The sequence below is a fragment of the Zophobas morio genome, unplaced genomic scaffold, assembly GCF_036711695.1.
Source record: "Zophobas morio isolate AGI-343-1 ecotype UQ-CSIRO unplaced genomic scaffold, CSIRO_AGI_Zmor_V1 ptg000021l, whole genome shotgun sequence".
In the NCBI taxonomy this organism is placed as follows: domain Eukaryota; kingdom Metazoa; phylum Arthropoda; class Insecta; order Coleoptera; family Tenebrionidae; genus Zophobas; species Zophobas morio.
The window spans coordinates 9,541,775-9,553,772 of NW_026972126.1; the positions used below are offsets into that span (position 1 = coordinate 9,541,775).

Below are 11,998 nucleotides of genomic sequence, written 5' to 3' on the forward strand. Positions count from 1 at the left end.
TTAACTCAGCGACAAGTATAAACGGTTTTCTTTGTGTTGAAGATTTAGATCAAGTTTGATTAGAAATCAAAACAAAATCATGTTGCGTCAAAAAATTTAAGGTTTATTTTTTCAGTTTATTGTCTTATGGTTTCTGCTAGTGAAAAAAATAGTATATTAACCACGGTTGCAAAGCCACTTCTAGACCTCGCGCTTCAGAGCCCTCGACGCTGCGCGTCTCGGGTTCTAATTTGCGCTCGGTCTAGAATGCTTGGCTCTGCAACCTTGGCTAATAATATACTATTTTTGCAGAAAATAAAGATATATTAATTTATTTTCATAATTCAGTTACGTTCACTATATGATAATAACAATTAACTTATGTTAAATGTAAAATTGCTTCCACAAAAAAGAAAATAAATACTTATAACCGATTTATATTTCGTTTTTAAAACTCATTTTGTTTGTTGAAACAATCTCGGTGCGAATTAGCATAAAACAAATATTGAAAAAGGTCAAATACATTTAAGATATCAAAAATATATTAAGATACCAAACACTCTAAAATGCGAGAGAAATTAAAAAAACGGAAGTTGTAGGAAATATCAAAAGTTAAAAACATCCGAAACGTTCAAAAATGTTAAAATTAAATTGCGAAAAATGTAAAAAACATCAACATTTCAAAATTTGGAAAACAAGTACGTATAAAATATCAAAAGTGTCAAAATGGCAAAGATAATGTGGAAGTTTTAAAAGTAGAAACAAATCACTTAACATTAGCACATTAGTACATAATTCAGTGTGGAAATGTCAAACATTTTAAAAAGTTAAAAACATCAAATACTTTACAATTACTGGAAATTTCAAAACTCGATGTTACAGAAACTAAAAAAATCATAAAAGCAAATTTTGGAAAATGTGAAAACATTAAACAGTAATATCAATAAGGTCAAAAAGGTGGTATAGTGCATCAAAATTTTTATACAGTAATTATTGTGATATTAAAAATCAAGACGGATAAATCAACCATAAGTACAGGAGTAGATATATTATTTGCTACGCAGAAGGTTGGAGGATCGTCATCAAATTGTTAGTGGGAATGACAAATTTTGATTAACGTTTTACGATCTACACGATATTTCTGACGTAAATATAATAACATTTTACAACAATCGGTCTAGTAGTTTTGGAAATTTTCTGTTTAATATAAATAAACACAGTTGTGTTTGATCGTGTTTTTACTGTCCCCCCATAATGTCATAATGGGTAAAATTTTGAAAAAACATTGTATAAAATGACTGGAAGATCAAGAATGTACAAATTGTGAAAAATTTTAAAAATTAACATACTTTTTTACCACGAAAACCGACACATCTTTTTTGATCTGGAACCATTTAGAAACCGCCAACGCTATTTTAATTCTTGACGGATATTTAATTTTAATTTTAAAATATATGTAAAATATTTAAACCAATTTAAATTAAAACAGTGGTAATATTTTGTGTAAACATATGTTATTTAATAGTTTGCAAGGAACAACGAATATTTTTCTATTGAAAACTTGAACTCTAGTAGATTTGAATAATAACCACAACAAAATTTATTTTTTATATGTCTTATTTTTATTCAGCTTTTATCGATATGGAAAGCTAAAATCTTGATGCTTACTTTAAAAATCAGGAATTTCAGGTTCGGAAATATCACCTTTGCTAAAAGGTCATACTAAAATAAACATTTTGACAACATTAGTTTGTTTACACACATCTTTAACTGAACAAAAAACGTAAACTTTAGTAACAATATTTATTTATAAATTAAATACTTTTTACATTTAATTATGCTCGGTTATAAATGTTTTAATTATACTAAAAATATTTCATCTAGCATTACGTAACTTTTAGCGAAGAAAGTGGTCATCTGAAAATACGCACAGTCAACTCTAATTCTCTTTTATTTTATGGTAACAATACCAACAACTACTCCTTGAATTTTCATTGATAAGTATTTAATAAAAATACATAATTAATAGACTTTTTTGTGTCAAATACACCCAGCACGTGTAAATAATTGAAGTTTATAGAAAATAATTTCACGGTAATTTGAGTAGCATGTAAAATTATTTTTGATTAATTGATTATATATGTAGATAGAGTTTTTTTTGACTCATAAGTTTTTTAAATAATATATTTTTACATATTCTTAATAGCCTCTTTCTAGGCTTTATAGCCACAGTTTATTTTTGAAATTCCGATGCGACGTTGCCACGTTATTCCAATTTTTGAATTATTTGATTTTTTTTAGACATGGCAAGGGTTCACAAAAAAATTACAGCAGTGTTAATTTTAAGATCTGTTTTGCTATTTTTTATGGAGAGACGAACAAAGATAAGCGCTTTTGTGGTTTGTATCAATTAAATCAAATTTTAATATACACAGTGTTTATAAAAACTCTAAGAGGTTAAAATTTTCAAATATCGATATTTAAGTTTTCTCAAAGAGTAAACTAAAAAATCGCAGTAGCTATTAACTTTAAATATAAAAAATACTTAACAGAAAAGAAAGAGAACAAAAAATGTAGTAAGATGCAATAGCATACAGCGTGTTCCTTTAAAAAAATGAAATATAGGTACATATTTGAAAATCGTATTAATATTTTTTTTATAACCATATATTAAGAATTAATTTTATGACTATCATAATATAGAGGAACGCGTGCTTGGTAATTCACCTTGTACGTGTACATATATAACATAAAATATACCGGGTGTCTGGAAAATGGCGGATTAACTCTTCAGTACGTTATGTACGGGAGTTTCGAGAGTCCCAAAAAAAATTAAATCCTTTGATGTAAATTTCAAAAAAATATAAGCAACTAAACATAACATAATTTTTTTTTTGTAATAGTTAGTCATCAGTACTTGCTAAGATAAAACTGATACCTTCTAAGAAAAGAGAGGGTGGGTGGGCGGTACTAGTATCTGCCAAGATAAGATTGATTTTGCCAAATGAGATACCGTTTAAGAAACGAGAGGGCGGGTGGGCGGGGCTAGTAGCTGTTATTATAAGACTGATTTTGGCAAATAACATACCCTCTGAGAAAAGGGAGGGTGGGTGGGCGGGGCTAGTAGCTGCTAAGATAAGACTGATTTAGACAAATAACATACCCTTTAAGAAAAGAGAGGGTGGGTGGGCGGGGCTAGTATCGGCCAAGATAAGAATGATTTTGGCAAATGAGATACCCTCTAGGAAAGAAGAGGGCGGGTGGGCGGGGATAGTAGCTGTTATTATAAGACTGATTTTGGCAGATAACATACCCTCTGAGAAAAGAGAGGGTGGGTGGGCGGGGCTAGTGGCTGCTAAGATAAGACTGATTTTGGCAAATAACATATCCTTTAATAAAAGAGAGGGCGGGTGGACGGAGCTAGTACCTGCTAAAGTAAGACCGATTTTAGCAAATGACGTATCCCCCAAGAAATTTAATTAAATTTTTATAAAAAAAGGCACTAGAGGCTCCAAAGCACTTTCAAATTCTTTCCAAACAGGAGTACCTAGAACCTCAAGATTGTAACTCAAAAATAGATCAGGTCACTAAAACACCAAAGTCCCCCAAAATTGTTTTAAATAATTTACAAAAAAATTTCTATGGGCTCCCAAAATAATATACCATAAGTTCCCAAGAGTCTCCTCAATTAAAAAAAAACACTGCGGCACTCGAGACTTTTTCAAATTCATAAAAAATAAAACACTAAAAGCTCAAAAGATTTTGTTCAAGTTCATCCAGCAACAAAACACCAGATTTCTTTAAATTTATCCGAAAATAAAACACAGGGAGACCTAAAATTAACTGCGAACATTTTAAACGTAGGGTTTTGAAAACTTTGACAATTTTTGATACGTCAAACATTTTTAACTGCTTACTCGATTTTTGCTGATTTGTACCTTCGCTTTATAGCAAGCAAATATTGTTGTCAGATGGAATTTTATCGAATTGTTACAAAAATAACACAACCATATCCTTGTAGAATGTGTTGTTTAGTTGTTAAACGTAGCAAAAGAACCAATTTTAAAATCATTATAACTCCATCAAAATGTGAGAAGGTATTGTTTTACTATTTTTCCCAGGCTCACCAGTTGATTGTTAAGAGCGTAGGGGAGAGTTAATACGCCATTTTCCAGCCACCCGGTATATTTTATTTTTGAAATTCCGAAGCGACGTTGCCATGTTATTCTAGTTTTCTTGAAATATTTAAAAACCTTCACAAAACTGTAAAAATAAAATTGTTTTTGAACGAAGATATGCGCTTTGCTCAAGTACCAATAAAATTGGGCCCTAGTATACAACATATATAGGTGTACTAGATAAAACTCTGCAGTTTATATTATGAAAATGGATAAAAATATTGAAATCATGAAAACAATGTTGTTTTTAGTTTGAAGTGCCACCGTACTTACAATGTACTAAATTAAGTTCCCCCTTCAAGTTAAAAATAATGGCATTTACAGAATTTTAATATTTCCATCCGTTTTCAAGATACTCGTATAACTCGACGGATTTTTTTCTGGGATATAAAAAATTCTAAAATGTTACAAATTTCAAAAATTTATATCTAATTTTTTCTCCCTTAACAGTGCATAGGATTATTATATTATCAGGACCAGACTTTGCACATTTTACATAATCTGACCGATTTTTAAATAATTATAATAAAATAATTAAAACAATTAATCGTATCATTTCGTCACAAAAAGGAATAACTGAATAAAAGTTCGGGTTCTTATGACTAGTTTTGGTGTTACTTTTAACTAATTTAAATAAAGCTATACAACTCAAACTAGATATATCGCACCTGTATCAAAAAAAAATGTTGTTTATTGTTAAGCAAATCTACCTACGGGGCATTCTTAAATATGCAGACAGTGAGGGGTAATGATTGTGCATTTAATTTTTTATCAACTTGTTTCTGATCACTATCAGACCATTTATCTCTAATTAATATTTATATTTTCAGAAAAGTGCGCACGAATCGGTGCTCAGGAGACTGCGGTTGCGAGCAAAAGTACAAATGGCACCGACTACTGGCCTACGACCCGGATAACGACTGCAAAGGCATCTTCATGGATTGGTTCCTATTTCCCTCGTGTTGCGTCTGTCGATGCAACCCAACCTAAGTAGAAGAAATTCGAAATCGAACCGCAACAAACCAACACCCCACTCTGACTCGGCTCTATCTAAATTCGTTTCTGCGAGTGAAAAAAGGCAGAAACTTATAATACTCAATGTGCCAAATTGATATTACGATCCACATCTAATTAACTCATTTATAATAATTATAAATAATTAATAAAGCAACAAAAAACAAAGAAAATGTGCAATCTCAAAGCATGACTGATTACGTTAATAAATCGAATATTTTGTATTTTTGTATGTAAAATTGACGCGAACGTTACCAGTCAGTCTTGTTTTTGTTTTTACGAGCTATTATAGTTACCATTGTAGGTGTAATTTTCTACGAAATATAATCTTTATTTATAATGTAAATCAATGTAAAAACATTTGATTAATTACTCGAATGAATGTAGTAGATGGCTGCCATTTTCTATAGCATTATTATTAATAAATTATTTGTAAAATACACGATCACTGTCACTTACTGGTTTTTTTGTGCCACTTCCTGCCTGTCCAGTTCCACCCAGCAGTGCCCACATTCAAACCACTTGTCATAAATTGTAAACACCACAAAAAATTCACACCACAAATAACTCAGCAGTCAGATAATGATTTATATAAAATTATTATCAAAGTAAAATATTACGTAACACGTGGTTTTGTTTTTTCTTTATTTTTATTTTTTTTTTTTTGTTCGGTAAGAATAAATTCGAAAGGACGCTAGTTAATTCGTGTGCTTATATTGCCCACCCTGGCTGTCAAAGTCCGCAGTGCTGTCACTGTTTATTGACAGGAACGTCAAATCTAATTCGATTTTGTTTACATGTGAAATTATATCAGTATTATGGCTTAAAACGGCCCTTTCGGTACAACTAATGTGAAAAAGGCAACTTTATAATGCCGAAGCGCTCAAACTAATTTTAAGAATGCCTTCTAACCTTCATTACTTGTGGATTTTTGTCATAATATGGCAACCTACTTTGTGTTTTTATAACTTGTGTCAAAGCTCTCAGGTAAGTGTTGCGCTTATGTAGTGCACAGTGTACACAGTTCGCTTGTAGAACAAGGTTTTGAACCATGAAGAGTGCACGGATTTATACTTTGAACCCAGTGAGAAAGCAACCAGCTTAGGACGTGTGGGACTGGAACTGGAACAAAACTCTCTTAAAATAACCCCTGAGGCGTCTTCATGGACTAGTATTTTCAGGTGCTGTTAGCGTACAAATAAAAACAATGACTTGTTTTGTGTTGTAGATACATTTTTAAAAATATCCACACGTGACAACTCAACTAACCAGTTTTGTAGTACGCTAGTGAAAGAAGGAAGCTCAAATTTTTATTGTTTTACGTTTATGCCTGAAGTAGAAAATGAGACGCTCCTTATTGAGTACAAAGTTGAAAATCTTCCAGAGATTAGTTCAAGGAGATTCATTTTTTCTTTCCCAAACTGGAAAGAAATGCCGCTGTTCCTATACATTGATCAAACAGATCTGTCTCGATTAGTTTTAAGGGCCCAAAAATTGCCAAGTTTTATTAATATATCGTCCTACAAAGTAGAGGCCTATAAGGAAAAAAACGGTAACACCAATTTACAAGATTCAAAGCTTTTTTCCAGTAGTGATGACATTCACTATGAACTTTTTACATATAATGATGTAGGGAAATATTATTTTACTGTATCTGTACTAGGTAATAATTGTACGAATAGCGTTTGCATGAAGATGTCAACCCCCAAAGTTTCCATAGGTAAAGTCGTGATAAATTCAAAAATTAAAAAAGTTACCCTATTCGTTGCAGGACGTAAAGGTACTCGTGTAGTAATTGGTATAGTAGGAGCAAGTTTCATTCTTCCATTCATATTATTTATCTTCCATATTCTAACAAAGAAATATCCTGAAGAAAGTGCTTCAAAATCTGAAGAACGCCTGGTCGTCGCTTACAGATCTTCCTCGAAGAAGCACAACGAAGTGGTTCTTACATTTGCAGCATTACTGGAACAAATGGGCAGCAATCTCGTCGTAGACGTGATCGATTTAGCAAAAACCACAAAAAAATTCCCACAAAAATTCTGCATCGATTCTCTCATTATCGCTAACCGCATCATCTACGTGGCGCCACCTAAGCACGACTTGAACCCCATTCTCATTGATAAGTCGTTGTCGGACAAAGAATTCTTCGCCGTAATTTTTGACTATTGTGCCAACCGGTTACCCCAGTTTGTGGATACTAGCAAAACCTTTAAACTGTTTGAAGATTTTGAAAATTTTATGCATGCGCTAAACATATCTGGATCATATGACGCCGCTATATATCATGACTTGGTACGGAAGACTGAAGAAGCAAAAATTGAGACTGACCATTCCTTTAAAGATACCATACCGCAAATCGTTATCACGGATTCTGAACCTCAAGAACACGATTCACTGATTTCAGAGAACGTTATTTTGTAAGGAAGACTGAGTGTTTTGTGGATATACCTATATGTTTAGTACAAAAATTTGGACTTTGTGTCACTTTTGTATTTTATCTGTAATAACAACCAATAAAAGTATGGAAAGACGTGAAATTGGCTGATTTTATGTCGTTTTGAAAATTTCTGTCGACAAGTTTCAGCAACTGCGCTGTCGTTATTTCTATCTGAATTCAAATTCACGTGTTTTAAGTTACAGTAGAATTGATGAATGACACAATAAAAAGAAAATGTTAAAAAAAACACCGAATTTAAAATTAATGCAAAATTCTAACCTTTAGGCTTCTTCTTCTGCTACAATTTAGCGAATCCCCTCATCTTCATTTACGAACCCACTGCAACAAGAAACACGTGAAATATTTGTGTACACAAAGAAAAATACCATTGAAGTTAGCATCAACTTTAATACTACTAATTTTTAAGAATGGTGAAATTCAACATGACAGGTTTAATAAGTCCATAAGATTTAAAAAATACTAAACAGAAAAAGTTTTGAAACCACAATATAAGTTCTAAGCAAAATTTGACGTTTACATTACGCGATTCTCGGTGGAGATGAACAGAAAAAAATATATATAATAGACTCAAAATACACCTCAAAGTAAGTATCTGACGAGAAATTAGCTTTTGAGTTCTTGTTGAAACTAACCTGTTTGTTAAGTCGTTAAGTAACGATTTACACAATATACAGCTCCTTCTCCCTTAACGTACGTATTTTTATTTCAATTTAGAATGAAAGAGCTGAAGAAATAAGGCACAATACATTAAATAACTCACTTACCCTTTAAATCCCGATTTCCTTTCCTTCTGCGCTGATCCTTGCAGACTCCTTCCTCATGGGCACATCACAACACTCACTATTCACTTTAAGCCCGAAACCAAATTATTTTAATAAAATTAAACCACTTTAAACAAACTAATTTACACACCGCACTGCAACTCAAAACCGATGGAACTCGAACTGTGCGTAATACGAAAATGAACAAAAAATTCTCGCCGCTACCTTACTACTTATCAGCCCTTTTTTACAGAGTTTTTTTTCCATCGATGCATCGCACGGTACATAAATCATAATTAAAATACTGCAACATTATTCATTAGCAGAACATAATTTTCACGTTGTGTGGATGAATAAGAAATTACGAATATTGCATACAATTCGCCAAAAACAATTTAGAAAACTCGATTTAATACATCTTTTTTATTTTTCGACAGTTAATGAGACAATACGGAATTCAAATTTTTTCTTACCATTTCTGCCAAAATACTCATGTAAAATAAGTTCATACGGGCTGTTCCAACGGTCAAAGGGCGGAAAATTAAACATTCGCTGTAGACTGTAGAAAAAATTCTTCAACGCAATTTAATAGAGCTATTTTTTTATATAATAAATAAATGAATAATTAAAAATTAAAAAAAAAAATAGAGCTATAAAAAATTTAAAAGTATTTTCAAACATATTTAGCTTATACAACAAAGCTGTATGTTTATTTTCGGAGCGTCAATTAGAACAGTACCTATCTATTGTAATATTTGGCTCCTTTCATGTTTTGTCGACGTTTCATAATCATAACCCCCAGAAAATAAAAAAATTGATTGTTTTTGGAATCTCCAAAAATCTGATCTAGAATTCGCCAACTTTAATCCAATAAGATTCTAAGTGGACTTCCTAACTGACCTAGCTTCCATAAATGTTTACTTTCAAATGACTCAAATCCTTAATGAATGGTTTAGACTCGCAATGGACCTACACTAGATTTTACGAACGATAGGGTCCGTTGGCAACGAAAGTGTTACAGTGGCACACGGAGGTAGAAGAAAAATTGGAAATTCGAAAATTTAGAAAATCGGAAAATCGAAAAATTGAAATAAAGAACAACTGAAAACTCCAGAAATCGAAAAACTTGGAATGTTAAAAATTGAAAAAGTAAAACATCGAAAAGTTGAAAAATTAGAAATCGAAGGATAAAACAGTCGAAAAATTGAAAAATCCAAAGTTCAACGAAAAATTCAAAATCCAAAATGTAAAAAATCGAGAAATCAAAAAATCGAAATATTGAAAAAATCCAAAATTGAAAGCAATGTCCAAAAAATTGAGAAATTAAAAAATTGAGACATCGAAAAACTAAAGAAGCAAAGTCGAAAAATCGTAGGCTTAAAAATCAAAAACCTGAAAAATCAAAAAAACTGAAGAATTCAAAAAATCGTACAATTGAAGAGGACAAAAATTGAGAAATTTTTGAGAAATATCAAGATTCGGATATTTCGATGTTTTATTCAATCTATCGATTTATAACGAAAAATTCAAAATCCAAGAAATACAACATCGATAAATCAAAAAATCGAAATATTGATAAATCCTAAAATTGAAAGGAATATCCAAAAAATTGAGAAATTAAAAAATTGGAATATTGAGACATCGAAAAACTAAAGAAGCAAAGTCGAAAAATCGTAAGCAAAAAAATCCAAAAATCAAAAACCTGAAAAATAAAAAAATTGAAGAATTCAAAAAATCGGAACCTTGGGAAGTCGGAAAACGGAAAAATAAAAAGGAGATTAGTTCAGAAATTGGAAAATTGAAAATTCAGAAACGTCAAAATCTGAAAAACTGAAAAATCGAAATATGTAAAAATCGTAAAATTGAAGAGGACAAAAATTGAGAAATTTTTGAGGAATATCGAGATTCGGATGTTTCGATGTTTTATTCAATTTTTCCATTTTTAACTTTTCGATTTTTCGAGTTTGCCCTATCGAAAAATTGGAAAATCGAAAAATTAAAAAATAAATTGGAAAGTCGAAAATTTAAAAATTTCGAAAATTGAAAAATTGAAACATAGAAGAACCGAAAATTCAAGAAATCGAAAAACCTAAAGTTTTCAAAATTGGAAAGTAAAAATATCGAAAAATTGGGACATCGAAGTATAACACTGAAAAATAGAAACCTTGGGAAGTCGAGAAATGGGAAAATCAAAAAATAGATTAAATGAGAAATCGGAAAACTGAAAATTTAGAAACGTCAAAATTTGAAAAATTAAAAAATATCGAAGAACTGAAAAATCGAAAAATGAAAAATGTAAAATTTAAAACACTGAACAATTAGAATATCGCAAAATCCAAACATCAAAAAATCAAAAAATAAAAAAAAACAGGAAAATATAAAATTCAAAAAACTGAAAAATCGACAAGTCGAGAATTTAGAAAGGTGAAAAATTGGAAAATCGGCTAACTGAAAAATCGAAAAATCGAAGAATTTAAAAAAAAGAAAAATTGAAAATTCGAAAATTTAAAAAAATCGGAAAATCGAAAAATTAAAATAAAGAACAACTGAAAACTCGAGAAATCGAAAAACTTGGAATGTTAAAAATCGAAAAATTAAAACATCGAAAAGACGAAAACTTGAGAAATCGAAGTATAAAACAGTCGAAAAATTGAAAAATCTAGTACTTGCTAAGATAAGACTGATTTTGGCAAATGTCATATACTCTAAGAAAATAGAAATCGAAAAACCGAAAATCAAAACATGGAAAAATTCAAAATCTGAAACATCGAGATCTCGAAAAACCGAGGAATCATGGAAAATAAATCACCACCAAAATTGTGACTAAAAATATGTAAAAATTAATACAAAATAGAAAACATTAGCAGTGGCGCTAAACCGGGTACTAACTACCTGCCCTTTCGGTAATGTTCCGGTTCTTCCCAAATTTTATTACTTTGTTTGTTCTACCAGAATAAAAAGAACTTTTGTTTTCTAACTACAAAAAGTAAAATAACGCATTTTCAAAAATACGTTCCCGTATTTACTGCATGCGTTCATGTCCAACCCGTTTTACCTCTAATTTAATGACAAGCAACCAAATTGACGGAGTTATTGATCTAATTCGAAGTGGTGGTTAACATTTTGGAATTTTTCAATCTCGTTTTGTGACCTGATGCACCTTTTTCCAGCAAGTAAAAATCAATTATTAACGTGAAAAATGTGCTATTCTGTCTACTGTGGCTACAACACTGATGAAAGAAAAAAAACGAAAAATAAACAGCAATCGATATGGCTTCCCTCTAATTTAATTTGAACTAAAAAAAAATATTTTTTTATAGAACCGTTGGTAACTTGGTAGATCTTTGTCGTTAAAAGCTTTTCTCAGACAACACATGCAAAAAAAAGAAAATAAAGGCAATTTTTGGTCAATTAATAGTTAAACTCATTAGCATGACAAGAAAAATGAACTAAACGAACTAAAACAAATAACAAAAGGACTCTACACCGAAGCTACTTGCAATAACATTGAAACATTGATGTATTTCGTTTAAATCTCCTTAGTTATCTGAAAATTTCTAGAACATATACTTGTCGATACCGTGTTTTTGCTCAACATGAAAAAA

At 31.0% G+C, this 11,998-nt stretch overlaps 2 protein-coding genes across 2 annotated transcripts in view; both read left to right on the forward strand.

Annotated features, from left to right (window-relative positions):
* The window catches only part of LOC135132020 (protein spaetzle 3), a 47,132-nt gene extending 41,507 nt beyond the window's left edge, over window positions 1-5,625 (forward strand). Inside the window, exon 5 of the mRNA XM_064059934.1 lies at window positions 4,988-5,625. Within this exon, the coding sequence (XP_063916004.1) occupies window positions 4,988-5,147 (160 nt within the window). The 3' untranslated portion in view covers window positions 5,148-5,625. The remainder of the gene's footprint in view (window positions 1-4,987) is intronic.
* Window positions 5,626-5,907: 282 nt separating this feature from the next.
* LOC135132719 (uncharacterized) lies at window positions 5,908-7,711 on the forward strand. Its single transcript, XM_064060904.1, has 4 exons — window positions 5,908-6,158; window positions 6,207-6,342; window positions 6,400-6,891; window positions 6,943-7,711. Exons 1-4 carry the CDS (start codon window positions 6,072-6,074, stop codon window positions 7,593-7,595), a joined length of 1,368 nt encoding a protein of 455 aa, XP_063916974.1. The 5' UTR covers window positions 5,908-6,071; the 3' UTR covers window positions 7,596-7,711.
* Window positions 7,712-11,998: the final 4,287 nt, after the last annotated feature.

Bases quoted from the DNA above. Each gene is read 5' to 3' on its own strand.
- LOC135132719 (XM_064060904.1), top strand. From the start codon at position 6,072: ATGCCTTCTAACCTTCATTACTTGTGGATTTTTGTCATAATATGGCAA. The intron at 6,159-6,206 runs GTAAGTGTTGCG...GTTCGCTTGTAG, and splicing joins ACTTGTGTCAAAGCTCTCAG to AACAAGGTTTTGAACCATGA. The intron at 6,343-6,399 runs GTATTTTCAGGT...TTTGTGTTGTAG, and splicing joins TGAGGCGTCTTCATGGACTA to ATACATTTTTAAAAATATCC.